The sequence below is a fragment of the Hyperolius riggenbachi genome, chromosome 1, assembly GCF_040937935.1.
Source record: "Hyperolius riggenbachi isolate aHypRig1 chromosome 1, aHypRig1.pri, whole genome shotgun sequence".
In the NCBI taxonomy this organism is placed as follows: domain Eukaryota; kingdom Metazoa; phylum Chordata; class Amphibia; order Anura; family Hyperoliidae; genus Hyperolius; species Hyperolius riggenbachi.
This window is the reverse complement of record NC_090646.1, coordinates 24,091,649-24,107,406: the sequence shown is the minus strand read 5'-3', so window position 1 is coordinate 24,107,406 and position 15,758 is coordinate 24,091,649. Positions and strand designations below refer to the sequence as shown.

At 44.1% G+C, this 15,758-nt stretch overlaps 1 protein-coding gene across 1 annotated transcript; it reads left to right on the top strand.

Annotated features, from left to right (window-relative positions):
• Positions 1–3,149: 3,149 nt before the first annotated feature.
• LOC137545206 (uncharacterized) lies at positions 3,150–15,377 on the top strand. Its single transcript, XM_068266333.1, has 4 exons — positions 3,150–3,262; positions 8,962–9,809; positions 12,560–12,740; positions 14,177–15,377. The coding sequence occupies exons 2-4, from the start codon at positions 9,049–9,051 to the stop codon at positions 15,128–15,130; spliced, it is 1,896 nt and encodes a 631-aa protein (XP_068122434.1). The 5' UTR covers positions 3,150–3,262; positions 8,962–9,048; the 3' UTR covers positions 15,131–15,377.
• Positions 15,378–15,758: the final 381 nt, after the last annotated feature.

The window sequence follows — 15,758 nt, the reverse complement described above, 5'->3', positions numbered from 1 at the left end:
CTGTGTGATCTCCATGCTCCCCTCCAGTGACTAAGCATTACCTTGTACTCATACTGTGCTGTGTGATCTGCATGCTCCATCCAGTGACTAAGCATTACCTTGTACTCATACTGTGCTGTGTGATCTCCATGCTCCATCCAGTAACTAAGCATTACCTTGTACTCATACTGTGCTGTGTGATCTCCATGCTCCATCCAGTAACTAAGCATTACCTTGTACTCATACTGTGCTGTGTGATCTCCATGCTCCATCCAGTGACTGACTAAGCATTACCTGGTACTCATACTGTGCTGTGTGATCTCCATGCTCCATCCAGTGACTAAGCATTACCTTGTACTCATACTATGGTGTGTGATCTGGTTTTCTTGTATTCCTGTATTGTCATATTGCTGTTTGTCACCCCTAAATATTGTCTGTAACCTAAATTAATGTCCAGCGCTGCGTAATATGTTGGCACTTTATAAATACAATAAATAAATAAATACAATCTTACCTTTTCTATGTAGTAGAAGAGTGAACTGAGTGAATATATTGAATAGATACTATAGGCAGTCCCCTTATATTACATAGAAAAGGTAAGATCGAATGAAAAAATTGCACCATGTATGGCCACCGAAACTCTCACAACTGCTGCCTGGTAACTGCTCACTGCTGCCTCGCAACTGCTCACTGTTGCCTGGTATCTGCTCACTGCTGCCTGGTAACTGCTCACTGCTGCCTGGTAACTGCTCACTGCTGCCTGGTAACTGCTCACTGCTGCCTAGTATCTGCTCACTGCTGCCTGGCAACTGCTCACTGCTGCCTGGTAACTGCTCACTGCTGCCTGGTATCTGCTCACTGCTGCCTGGCAACTGCTCACTGCTGCCTGGTATCTGCTCACTGCTGCCTGGTAACTGCTCACTGCTGCCTGGTATCTGCTCACTGCTGCCTGGTAACTGCTCACTGCTGCCTGGTATCTGCTCACTGCTGCCTGGTAACTGCTCACTGCTGTCTGGTAACTGCTCACTGCTGCCTGGTAACTGCTCACTGCTGCCTGGTATCTGCTCACTGCTGCCTGGCAACTGCTCACTGCTGCCTGGTATCTGCTCACTGCTGCCTGGTATCTGCTCACTGCTGCCTGGTAACTGCTCACTGCTGCCTGGTAACTGCTCACTGCTGCCTGGTATCTGCTCACTGCTGCCTGGTATCTGCTCACTGCTGCCTGGTATCTGCTCACTGCTGCCTGGTATCTGCTCACTGCTGCCTGGTAACTGCTCACTGCTGCCTGGTATCTGCTCACTGCTGCCTGGTAACTGCTCACTGCTGCCTGGTATCTGCTCACTGCTGCCTGGTAACTGCTCACTGCTGTCTGGTAACTGCTCACTGCTGCCTGGCAACTGCTCACTGCTGCCTGGTATCTGCTCACTGCTGCCTGGTATCTGCTCACTGCTGCCTGGCAACTGCTCACTGCTGCCTGGTATCTGCTCACTGCTGCCTGGTATCTGCTCACTGCTGCCTGGTAACTGCTCACTGCTGCCTGGTAACTGCTCACTGCTGCCTGGTATCTGCTCACAGCTGCCTGGTAACTGCTCACTGCTGCCTAGTATCTGCTCACTGCTGCCTGGTAACTGCTCACTGCTGCCTGGTAACTGCTCACTGCTGCCTGGTATCTGCTCACTGCTGCCTGGTATCTGCTCACTGCTGCCTGGTATCTGCTCACTGCTTCCTGGTATCTGCTCACTGCTGCCTGGTAACTGCTCACTGCTGCCTGGTATCTGCTCACTGCTGCCTGGTAACTGCTCACTGCTGCCTGGTATCTGCTCACTGCTGCCTGGTATCTGCTCACTGCTGCCTGGTAACGGCTCACTGCTGCCTGGTAACTGCTCACTGCTGCCTGGTAACTGCTCACTGCTGCCTGGTAACTGCTCGCTGCTGCCTGGTAACTGCTCGCTGCTGCCTGGTATCTGCTCACTGCTGCCTGGTATCTGCTCACTGCTGCCTGGTAACTACCTGCCGAGCACACAGCTCAACAGTCCATGGAAAAGAGAACTTAAATGTTGAGGACTCAAGTGACTTGTTAAATGGCAACTGAAGTGAGAAGACTATGGAGGCTGCAATGTGTATTTCCTGTTAAGCAAGACCCTGCAGATCTATTTGACTACAGTAGTGTCTGAATCACACCAGAAACAAGCATGTAGCTAATCTTGTCAGATCTGACAATAATGGGCTCTATTCACTAACAGGCAAAAACACCGCAAAATTTTACCGCTATATTTCCGCCAGCGGTAAACTTCGCATTTTTTCCACATTCACTAATATTTTCCGCATGTTTCTGCATGCGGGGGAAAAGATGCGGAAACAGCCATTATGCATGCGGGAATCATGCGGTAAAAAGGTCGCATGAAAAAGTGTTTAAAAAAAATTATTAAAGTCCACCAAGCACAGCCCATAAGCCTCCAGACTTCATTAAAGTCAATGGGATGCGGAATATATCACCTACTACTTGTAGGTGATAAAGTATCGGTAAATAACGACGAAATGATGCACCTGAACATTTTTGAGAATTGATTTTTTATTGCGGAAAATACCGACTTTTGCGGAAATTTTTCCGCAGGAATCCCGCACTTTTACCGCACTTTTTTTCCGCATGCGGAAATAACATGCGGAACATTTTGAGAATTCCAACTGGACGGTATTTTGGGTGCAAACTTCCCGCATGTACTTTACCGCATGCGGGAAGTCTTTGAGAATAGAGCCCAATGTCAGAAACACCTGATCTGCTGCATGCTTTTTCAGGGTCTATGGCTGAAAGTATTAGAGGCAGAGGGTCAGCAGGGTTGCCAAGCAACTGGTATTGCTTAACAGAAAATAAATATGACAGCCTCCATATACCTCTCTCTTCAGTTGTCCTTTAATAAACCTTGTTATTCTCCATCAGTGATTACTGGACACAACAATACCCTTCTTACTTTAGGTTTCCTGTAAGTTTGTCCAGAACAAAATGTAATCCACATATACTCCAGCAGGAGATAAAGAGCAATGGTCCCTTTAAGCACTGACTATTACCCAGAAGTTCCAGCAGATGGAGGTAGAGTTTATGTCTATCAGATATAATTAAGCTCAACTGTGCAGGGAAGGGTCGTAAAGTAAAATGCAGAGGTGATGTGTACAGGCCTGCAGGGTGACTTATCTTTATACAAAACTCCAGTCTGTGGCAGGATGAGTGAATATCCGTCAGATGAAGAGGATGAGTTAAACAATGTGCAAAACAAGAAGCAACATGGTGAGTAAGGAGATTGTATTCTCAACCTAGCATGATAGGAAGGAACCTATCACAGGGGGACTTAAAGTAAGAGTGATATGGAGGCGGCCATGTTGCAACACTGAGTCAAGCATGCCGCCTCAGAGGTTTTGCTGGCCTCAAGTGTCCCCCTGTGCAAATCTAATAGGTTTATTAGCTTTAGTACAAGTTGGCTAGCACTAGGCTAGCTAGTATAGGTGGCTGGAACCCCCCAATCGCCCGATCCAGCCACTTATACATTACCCAGCCTGGCTCTAGCCATTGCCGCAGCCTCCCCGCACAGCTCTGGTCTTGGGAGAATCGGGACTGCGCAGGACGTCATGACATTGGTGATGTCATGTATGATCCTCCCCATAGAGAAGACCAGGGCTGTGCGGGGAGGCTGCGGCGATGGCTAGAGCCAGGCTGGGTAATGTATATTATAGCGGCTTTATTTGGGGGATCGCGGGCGATTGGGGGATGCCGGCCACCTAAACAAGCTAGCCTAGTGTTAGCTAATGTGTAATAAAGCCAATAAACCTAAAAGATTTTCACTGGGGGACTCAGGCTAGCAAAACCTCCTGAGTGGCGTAATGCTCAGGAGGTTAATTTGCCTGCGGATCTTCTGCCTCTAATACTTTTAGCCACAGCCCCTGAATAAGCATGCAGCAGATCAGGCGTTTCTGACATTATTGTCAGATCTGACGTGATTAGTCATATGCTTGTTTCTCTTGAGATTCAGACATTACTGCATCCATATACATCAGCAGGGCTGCCAGGCAATTGGTATTGTTTACATTGGCAGAGAGCACACAGTTCAACTGTCCGTGGAAAAGAGGCCTAACGCACGTTATCATGACTGTGAACTGCAATGGAAACTGGCCATGGACTTTGAGGCCTCTTTTCCATGGACAGTTGAACTGTGTGCTCAGCAAGCAGTTACCAGGCAGCAGTGAGCAGTTACCAGGCAGCAACAAGCAGCTGCAAGGTAGCAGTGAGAAGTTACTAGGCACCAACAAACAGTTGCCAGGCAGCAGGGATCAGTTGCCAGGTAGCAGGGAGCAGTTATGAGAGTTTGAGAGGCATTTCGCTGCCTATCAACTGTCCATGGAAAAGAGGCCTAATGCAGAGCAGTGAGCCAGAACAATGTGATGAGTTGCAGTGCTGTGAACAGGCCCATAGTGTTTTATGGGCAGTGAGTTGACATGCTGAATTATTCTGCAACACAACGTAATTAAGTAACATGAGCATTATAGCCAAGGTGACAAGCTAATACTTTACGTTTGGCTTGCAGCACCAGCGCTGTAAACTGACCACTGGCACTTTTCAAAGAGAATTGATAACAAACGAATACTCTTAGGCCTCCTTTCCACGGACTGTTGAGCTTTGTGCTCAGCAAGCAGTTGGCAGTTACCAGGCGGCAGTTACCAGGCGGCAGTTACCAGGCGGCAGTTGCCAGGCAGGCAGCAGCGAGCAGTTGCCAGGCAGGCAGCAGCGAGCAGTTGCCAGGCAGGCAGCAGCGAGCAGTTGCCAGGCAGGCAGCAGCGAGCAGTTGCCAGGCAGGCAGCAGCGAGCAGTTGCCAGGCAGGCAGCAGCGAGCAGTTGCCAGGCAGGCAGCAGCGAGCAGTTGCCAGGCAGGCAGCAGCCAGCAGTTGCCAGGCAGGCAGCAGCCAGCAGTTGCCAGGCAGGCAGCAGCCAGCAGTTGCCAGGCAGGCAGCAGCCAGCAGTTGCCAGGCAGGCAGCAGCCAGCAGTTGCCAGGCAGGCAGCAGCCAGCAGTTGCCAGGCAGGCAGCAGCCAGCAGTTGCCAGGCAGGCAGCAGCCAGCAGTTGCCAGGCAGGCAGCAGCGAGCAGTTGTGAGAGTTTGAGAGGCATTTTTCTCAAAAACTACAAGGTCTTTTTGATTTTTTTTTTGTTTTCCTCTCCCTTCTTTGAGGTCCTGTTCAGGTTGGGGGGCACACATAGCAGAAATGCTAGCGTTCAGCGACATAGCTAAAGAGCTGTGGGCCCTGATGCAAGTATTACATTGGGGCCCCCCAAGCACCCTATACATAACAATTGATACGGTGCACCAAAACTTGCCAATGGCAACTACAGTGTCAGAGGTGCAGGAAGGGGATAGGGAACAGTTTGTTAATGATTACTACTATTCCAAGTATCTATAGAAGTGATTATTATGTGCACAGGACCAATAGAAAGCTAATACTGCAGTTGAGGGAGGACCATTCGGGGCCCCTGTGACCCAAGTGCCCCGATGCGGTGGCTACCCCTGTTGCTACGCCCCTGCTAGCGTTGTGTAAAACACTGCATTTTATACAGCAATGTCTATGGGAAGCAGCAGAAAAAAAAAAAACGCAGACACCTGCGTTTTACAGTGTGCGTTTTTAGAACACTGGTTTTGTTGCATGTGTTTTTGGTAAATAAAATTGTTTTGGATGTATTTTCTTCCTAGTGATTTGCATAAAGAAAAACGCATATACTTTTTTTAATATGCATTTGCGGTTCGCAAACGCATTAGAACGCACGCAAAACGCTTGAAAAGCGCATATGCAGTAAAAAAAAACGCTAATGCAAATAGACCAAATATGCACAAAAAACGCACACTACATAAACCTAGAACATGACATAAAACATGTGCAACCAGCGTCACAGTGCTGCTCAGTTGCATTGCAGAATAATTCTGCATGTCAACTCTCTGCCCATACAATTCTATGAGCCTGTTCACAGTGCTGTGTTGTAACTGAGAAACCTGCTCATTCACTGCATGCAGGATTTGTATTAAAGTCTATGTCCAGTCTCCATTGCAATTCACACCCATTATAATGCTTGCATTAGGCAATGCACCACTGTGAACCTAGCCTTAAAGAGAAACTCCGACCAAGACTTGAACGTTATCCCAATCAGTAGCTGATACCCCCTTTTGCATGACAAATCTATTGCATTTCACAAACAGACCATGAGGGGGCACTGTATGACTGATTTTGTGATGAAACCCCTCCCACAAGAAGCTCTGGTACCGCGGTACTCTGGGCAAACTGCCACAATGTAACAATGTTCACAGACAGGAAATGGCTGTTTACAGCTGTCTCTAACAGCCAAAACAGCTAGCAGCAGCTACATAACCTGCCCACAGTAAAAATGTCACCATGTAATACATGTCAGAATGTAAATCTGGGAGAGGAAAGATTTTACAATGGGCAAACACTGACTAAATCATTTATACATAATTATTGTAAAAATTAAGCACTTTTTTTATTACATTATTTTCACTGGAGTTCCTCTTTAAGGCTCATACACACCTCAGACTATAGTCTTTGGAAACTGAAAGATCACAGACCAATCTTACCCCCTTCCACGTAGTATGAGAGCCATACCTACAGTCTATTCTATGGAGCTGAACTCCCCATCAGAAAAAACACACAGATGCTGTAGACATTCAAAAGATCTGTTCCTGCCAAAGATCCGTTCCTGCAAAATGCATACATAGTCTACGATACCTGCAAATCATCATACACACCTTGTTTAACTGACATTCATCTGCAGATCTGAAAATCCATCCTGGTGGATCTGATCTGCAGATGAATGTCAAGGTGTGTATGATGATCTGCAGATATCCTGGACGGTGATTTATCACTCTGCTCGCGAATGTCGGCTTTTCATGCGGAAAAAGCCTTTATGAATACAGATTTTGCTATGTGGTCGTAAAGTCAGCTGTTTTCAGCATTTCCGCATGCAGGAATGCTTTATGAATCGAGGCCAATGAATGCATTTTGCAGTAACAGATCTTTGGCACAGTGGTCAGTTGCATATTGCTCGCCTTAAAATGTGTGTGAACTACAATGGAGATGGGACATAGACTTTAATGCAAAGCTTGCATGCAAAACGTTAGAATAACGTGACCAGTTACTGTGAACAGGCCCATAGAATTGTATGTGCAGGAGTTGACATGCAACATTTTTCTGCAACGCAACTGAGCACTGTGAAACTAGCCTTAGGCCACACTACACACATCAGACCATTGTCTTTTGAAAATGAAAGATCACAGACCAATCTTACCCCCTTCCATTAGTATGAGAGCCATACCTACACAGTCTATTCTATGGAGCTGCACTCCCCATCAGACAGAAATCTTACCCCCCTTCCATGTAGTATGAGAGCCATACCTACACAGTCTATTCTATGGAGCTGCACTCCCCCATCAGACAGAAATCTTACACCCCTTCCATGTAGTATGAGATCCTAACCTTCACAGTCTATTCTATGGAGCTGCACTCCCCATCAGACAGAAATCTTACCCCTTCCATGTAGTATGAGAGCCACACCTACACAGTCTATTCTATGGAGCTGAACTCCACATCAGAAAAAAATCTTTGCAAGATGCTGCACACACAGATGCTGTACAGACACAAAAGATCAGTATCTGCAAAAGATCTGTTCCTGCCAAAAATCCATTCCTGCAAATTGCAATGATAGTCTATGAGATCTGCAGATCATCATACACACATGATTTAACTGACATTCATCTGCAGATCAGATCCACCAGGATGGATTTTCAGATCTGCGGATGATTGCTTGATCTGCAGATGAATGTCAGTTAAACAAGGTGTGTATGATGATCTGCAGATCTCATAGACTATGAATGCAATTTGCAGGAATGGATTTCTGGCAGGAACAGATCTTTTGCAGATACTGATCTTTTGTGTCTGTACAGCATCTGTGTGTGCAGCATCTTGCAAAGATTTTTTTTTTCTGATGTGGAGTTCAGCTCCATAAAAAAGACTGTGTAGAGTATGGCTCTCATACTACATGGAAGGGGGTAAGATTGGTCTGTGATCTTTCATTTTCCAAAGACTATAGTCTGATGTGTGTATGAGCCTTAAGTGATACAGCTTGAGTGAATGTACAATCAATGTACACTCCTTCCAATAATCTAAAAAATCATATTGCAAAATTGCAATTTCTAAACAATTAGTGTCATCCTCACTGGAATTTTTAATGTTTTTGAGTGCCCTGTTTCCATCAATTTGACATTAATCTCTGCCTGTTCTCCTTTCAGTCATAGTCGTCTAGTGCAAACTTTACTTATGAGTGCTATTTTATCAAAAATCCCCTGTGCACTTGACATGGGGGGGGGGGTGTCAAGTAAGATAGAGATGTGACATACAAAATGTCAAATATGCCCTACTTCCTGAAGAAAGGCCAGTGCACACCAAAAAGCACTAGCGTAATCACAAACACTGAGCGCTTTTTGAAGTTATTTTTCTAGACATGTGCAGAGCGATTTTCTAAGCATGCCTAGCGATTTTTGGAGCGTTTTGGTGTAGCTTTTTTTTTTTTTTTTTTTTTTTTTTTCAGTAGAGAAACTGAACAGCTTCTGTAACAAAAATGCTTAGTAAATCGCTCTTATCTAGCGATTTTTTTTCTCTTTCTTATAGTTAACATTGCAGCTGAATTGTCTCAGAAATTCAAATATATTAGTCAAGCACTTTTTAAAGTGCAAAAGTTTTTTAAAATCGCTCAGAAGCGCTCTTGGTGGTGCACCAGCCCCGAGTATGGGTGGGATGCAAGCATAGAAAAATCTTGGAAAGTGTCCATAGACTTTGATTTAAATTTTAGCTTTACTTCATTTTTTTTTTTATCTTCACCCTTAAAATAATCAATAACAGAATACCTAAAGCATTTATCACTTTTTTTCTAATTGCAGAGCCAATTTTGTTTACCATGGATTCTGAGTTTACAGTAAGGGCTGGGCTTCTGCCCAGAAATCCGAAAGACCACTTTGGCTCGAGCAATGGTACTTGGCAAACTGCCAAATGTCAGTCGCGTTGTGTTCAGTCCCAGTGGGGAAATGTATGCTGTCTGCAGAGGAGACCTGTATATTGGACCAATGCCCACACCAGATTGTATGGACTGGTTCTCTCTTTCAAGAAGAATTGGAAGAGGCGATTGGGATACATTTAAATTTCTCTTCTTTCATCCAAAGGGAGAGCTTTATGGAGTGACAAAGTTGGGAGAGTTCTACAAAGGTCCCACCCCATACAATGAAAACATTTCCTGGCTTTACAGACAAGCTGAGAAGATCGGTCACGCTGGATGGCATAAGTTTGAGGCCTTTTTCTTTGACCCAAAGGGCATTTTGTATGCTGTCACAGACAAAGGGAGGCTTCTTAAGGAAACTCCACCAACCAGACCAGACTATAACTGGTTTCTCCATTGCAAGACTGTTCGAAAGAAAGGTTGGCGTGTTCTGACCCACTTTGTGTCCTTTGATGGTGATGGAAATCTTTGGTGTGTTCACCGAAATAATGGAAATCTCTATAAAGGTCCTCCACCCTCTAGCGATAACGTGGACTACATGACTACTGCAGAAATGTTGGGTTCAGGATACAACCAGTATACTTTCCTCTCCTTTGCTCTTGACCAGACCATACAAACCATAACAAGATTTGAATTCCTGATAAATTCTGCTAAAACATTATCAGAAAACAATGAAATACTCGAGAGAAGGGTGTTTGAAAACAAAGGAGAGGCACCATTGAAACACAGCTTCTTGTAAGTTCATGAAACTTGTTTTTGTTTAGTTTTTTCTTTTTTTTTTTTTTTTTTTTTTTTTTTTTTTTTGCCTTTCCAAGGTATATCTATTTCTGGGGAAAGTCTATGAGATGCAAATAATTATGGATTAATGCAGGGTTGTACAAAATTTTGCATGCAGATTTATAGAGCTTGAAAATAAACCATGGACTTCCACTTTCAGATTGGATTGGAAAGCAGTATACGTTTGTATACAAATCAAATGCCACCAATTTGATTTTCCGTTTTTTTTTTTTTTTTTTGTTTTTTTTTTTATTTCAATATTTACTGAATTTTTAGAATTATAACACACAACAGTAGTAATCAACATAATTCGATAAGAACTCGGCATGGTGACGTAGTGGATAGGACAGGATCGGTTGAAAAGGGCACCCGAGCTGCCTGTATGAAAAGGGCGCCGCCATAGACATCAATGTTATTTCTGGAAATATGGGCTACAAGGTGTAGAAAAGAGCGCCTGAGTTTTGATATAGGCTACAAGCAGGCTCCCCTTTGTAGCCCATATTTTTTCGGCTACAAGGTTTTTGGCTACAAGCGGGCTCCCCTTTTGTAGCCCATATTTTTTTCGGCTACAGTAAGGTGTCCCTCTGTAGCCCATATTATTGACTTTTTTTTGTAGCCAAAGATTTTATAGGGGCTACAAGCACTGTAAGCCGAATTATTTCATTCCCCCACTATCCATGGCGGCCTGGAGGGGGAATAGTAATTAACACATCCCGGAGTTTTTTGTAGCCGAAGTTTATATGGGCTACACCAGGTGCCTTTTTTGTAGCCGAAGTTGGTATATATATGGGCTCCACCAGGCGCCCTTTTTTACCGGCGCACTTTTCATGTAGACCCGATAGGACTCTCTCTTTGCAGCTCTGGGCACAATCTGCAATGAGTTTGTACGTTCTTTCTGTGTCTGCATGGATTTTCTCCTGGCATTCCAGTTTCCTTCCACATCCCAGAAACATACAGATAACTTAATTGGTTTCCCCCTGAATTGGCCCTAGAGTACGATACATATACTACATGACAAATACATATGGCTATGGTATGGATTAGATTGCGAGCTCCTCTGAGGGACAGTTAAGTGACAAGAAAATATACTCTGTACAGCTCTGTGGAAAATGTTGGCACCATCTACAGTAAATACTAACTATAATATTAGGTAACCAAAATAACAATATTCTCATGAAAATACAACTAACAATAAATTGTTCAAATAAGACTAGGTAAGTGAGGAGAGTACATCCGCTAAAGATCTATATCTATCTATCATTGAACTGGAGCGGTATGGTGATTGCCTGGGTATTGCCCTGAATAATGGCAATCGGGGTCACATCTAAAAAGGATTCCTATTCTCCTGTAACATTTAACAAGATGTATTAGGCATAAGAGAAGAAGTGAGAATACAGCTGTAACAATTGGTGTCAACACACAGAGAGAATCTGATTATTGGTGATCTGCAGTATCACCAAAAATACAGATATATACCTGATTATTGATGATCTGCAGAATCACCGATAATACAGATATATTGCTAACCTCTAGACACCTGAAGCGTGTAAGTGTTTGGTGTAACAGTGAGAATTGGACCACCGGGGTAGCAGGTGGTCCAATAAGTAGAGAAAGACTCTACTGCAGTCAAGGACTCCAGGAGAAGGAGACCCTGACTGGTTTTGAAGCAGTGCTCCCTCTGGAAGGCAGAGAGCCCCTGCAGGAGGGCTGAGCACCCAAGGGATGGGTGACAGCCAGAAAGGTCGGGCAGGCCGGGTTGGCAACACACTGACAGATGAAGTACAAAAACAGGAAGCTGATTCGGTATCCAAGGCTAGCAGTGTTTGGCAACGGAATATCAGAAGTGCAAGGTACCAAATCCGAGATCAGAGGAGTGGTCAGGAAAGCAAAACGTCATAACCGATATCAAACAATGCCTAGTCTGGGTGTGAGATCCGTGGTCTCTACACCCTGGAACTGGTCTAAGGAATAACACAGATGACACACAGTAAACTGGCTAAGTGTGGATTCCCAGGACATCTGGTTCCACCACACTGAAAGATCTGACTTGGTCCTGAGTGCTAACACATAGGCATTCGCAACGCCAGACAACCAGCAACTGAACAGCTAGATATATATGTATATGTATATACAAACTAGACGCATGTTGCTGCGGGGAAACCGCCGTTCTGTGCGCAGATACCGCCGCGTCACTGTCAGCAGGCGCGGCGGTTTCTACGCAATCCGTCACAACAGCGGGATACAACACATACATAGGAATTTAGGAAGGAACAAATGGGGACCTACCATCAACAGGATAGGATGAGGGGGAAGGGGAAAGAACAGGAGTTGTTCTAATTTGAGCATGGTAGGTATTTTTTTTTTCTTTTCCCTTTTTTTTTTTTTTTTTTTTTTTTTTTTTTTTTAGGAATATTTGATGTGTACCACTGGGGGGAGAGGCAGGGGCAGGCTATTTGTGAGGTTTACATTTGCATTCGCATTTGCAGCAGAATGAGAAGTTGGTGACTAAAGGGAGTCTAGCCAAATAAGCAGGGACCTATGTACAGCATTATACAGGCTTCAGTATGCAAGATAAAGTAAACTCTCTGAAGGACTTGTCTTAGTGAAGGGTTGGTGGTGCCAAATTTTTGAATTTTTATTCTACTGCAGGTATGCTTTTAAATGTGCAATCCAATTACTGAATAGCATGTTCTTTGCTTTCTCCAAAGGTTTTCAAAAACCATGAAGGACACCAGTACATTTACCCCTGATAGCCACTTTGTGGCTCCACCAGACAGTGGAATCTGTTTTGATGCTGGAACACCAAGAATTGCAGATGATGGTTTTGAGGTTACCATAGATGAAAAGAGGCTTCGTACCTGGTTCTTCAACAAAACCAATGAAACTGAGGTGAGAATGGCTGCTTTTGTTGAGTTGAATGCCATGATGTCTTTTTTTTTTTTTTTTTTTTTTTTTTTTTTTTTTCCCCCTGCTCCAGTCCCAAATGGTTAATATTGTGTGATATGAGAGCCTCGCTGTGCTGACATTATTTTCCTTCCCCTATGTTCTTTGCAAAGCAGCCAGCCTCGGGCCACCAATGAGACGGGGTGAGGGGGTTCCTTAGGCGGCAAAAGTGTGGGGGGTGCCTGCCTGGCCGTGGGTGGGGGGGGGGGGGGGCGCTGAGCTAGAGGGGGTAGCAGTCACAAAGGGAGGAAATGGGCACAACCTGGGTCCCCCTGGTCTGCGATCCCCCTCCAGCTATTACCGCAGTGTACAATTATCAGGCAGTGGGCGGGGAAGCGATGACTCCACCTCCTTGATGTTCCAGCATTACGCTTGTTACTTTCTGCAATGCCACCTACTGTACTGTACAGTGGGCGGCATTGCAGTAAGTGATGACCGGTGGAACGCAGAAGGAGTTGAGTCATCGCTTCCCCGCCCGCTGACTGATGATTGTACACTGTGGTTATAGCTGGAGGGGGAGAGCAGACTGGGGGACCCAGGTGAGTGGGGGGGGGGTCGTCCGACCTACCTCCCCACCGCTGTGCCCGCTGCCCCCCTTTCTGGTTGCTATCCCTCCAGGCAACCTATGCTGGGGGAAATTATACTTCCTATTGGGGGGGGGGGGGGGCGGCGGCGGCATCTTCACATGTTTGCCTCAGGCGGCAAAAAGTCTAGAACCGGCCCTGCAAGCAGTATGTGTTAAGCAAGCATGGTGCTTGGGGCAACTTGCTGCTGCCTTTGCTTCGTATCGTCTACTTTTGGTGCACCGCAATAAGGGTGAAAGTCATTTGTAGTAACTGTATAGCTTTGATAAAGGACTTTACTAAAACAACGGGCTGCCAGCTGCTCTATTTCGCTTTATGGAAATGAGACCTTCAAAAAAAAGCTTTTTTTTTTTTACTTCTAGTAGTGCTGGCTACACTTTGTTTGTGGTTGCTAGGTCTTAATGTGTGAGGACCATTCCCTTTTGAGTAAGTGGTGTCTCTCCCGACAACTGTTATTTGAGTATTATACATACAGTGTTACAGGAGCGAGGTGTCCCATGCAAAAGTTGCACAAAGACCACTTTATCTGTAGCTTCCTACTCTAATATTAATCTTGCATGCCCATCATTATCCTAAGGCTTGCCCCCCACCCCCCCACCCTTACGACAGAAATTACTTCCTCAGAATATAATTTTTTTTTTTTTTATGGCATCAGTGCAACAGAACATTCATATTGAAAGCAGTGTGACATGGACTGTATAGACTGAATGTAAAATAACAAGCATTTACTTTGACAACTTCTTTGGAATAACTATAAAAAACCTATTGTAATAAAAAGCAATTATTTGTGTTTTGAAGGTTACATTCTCCTCCAACATCACTGTTGAACTGGAAAGTGGCACAGCAGTATGCGTGGTAGCCTTTGTCAAGAAGATAGAAATTGATGTACCCTATCGTGCCTCCATAAACACCCTTTTTGGCTTTGAAGCTACCATATTTGGTATCTGGAAAGGTGCAGGATATTCTAATTTGGTGGTTACCCAAGAAGACTTCACCAAATGTGTAGGGATGGAATATCTGCAGCTGGGCCGAAATGATATCACCTGGTATCTACACCAAGTGAATAAACCAGCTCCCACGGATGAAGTTTTGGAATCCATGAAGCTTAAGTTATTACATCTGTCTGCCCAAGAAACAAATATGTTTTGGCTATTGAAGACTATGAAGGAATATTGGGAAGCAAACATGATCCCTAGGAATCATCGGATAGTGAAAGATCCAAGACGCTATGGAAGAAGTAGAAGTTTCATTGAAGGTTGGTTTGCCCTTGCGCGTAAGAGCTCCTTTAAACTCATGAAGTTGACTATGAGCTATGCTGAAAGAGAGCATAAAAAATTCATTGTTGACATAAGGAAACTACGAGAGAAAATTCTAAAAAAATACGACCTTGAAACATTGGTAGATGTTGCAAAACATGTTGAGTACCAAATGATTGCTTTCCAAGAGGCATTAAAATATAGAAAGCGGTTTGAATTTCAGCGCACTAAAGAAGATTATGAGATGAACAGAGCTTTCACGTACAAGTTATTTAAGGTGCCCCAGAGAAGAAAGCCATTTCGCAGAAATCTCAGAAAAAGGGCCCCTTTGGGATCAAAAAATCAGCCTTTGTCTTTGTCTGAGTCTGATTGGGAAAGTGTTGATGAGTCTTTTTCAGCGATGACTCCAAAATCACCAATCAAAAGAAAGTTATCCAAGGTCAAAAGATTCAGCAGCAATCAAACTGTGTTAAAAAGCCAGCACAAGATTCAATGATCTTGAAGAACTCTCCAAACTCAAGCAAGCTGAAAAGCAAAAGGCAATGTGAAAATGTGAAGCCATCAAATAGGCCAAGTAGAGAATGAAGAGAATAGAGATGTGCAGTTTTTATTGAAAATGTAACTTCCATTTACTATGAGTGAAAATGTAAGTGAAAAGTTTATATTTCCTGTCTGAACAGTGTCCATGTGGTCATAAGTGTAGATTAAAAAATTGGATACTTGCTGCATAACACTTTGAAGAACTTCCCCACCTCAGTTTCTTCCTTCTGTTCAAATAAATATTGCATTTGTAATCTGTGTGTATTTCTTAAAAGTTTTGACAAAGTGAATGCATTTCAAACGTGGTTATGAGTATTTTTCCTAACTAAAGGGTGTGTACGCACAACCAATTTTTTTTCGTGTGTGTGTGTGTGTGTGTGTGTGTGTGTGTGTGTGTGTGTGTGTGTGTTTGTTTTACTTGTGTACAACAGACACCTGCATTTTTTTTTTTTTAAAATTTACATTTTTGAAAAGGGAATTGCAGTAAATTTGTGAAGGTGATATAAGGACAATTTTTGGAGTGCAGTGTTAAAAAAAAATAAATAGAAAAAATTCTGGAGATATCGATTAGGGATAGTCAATAA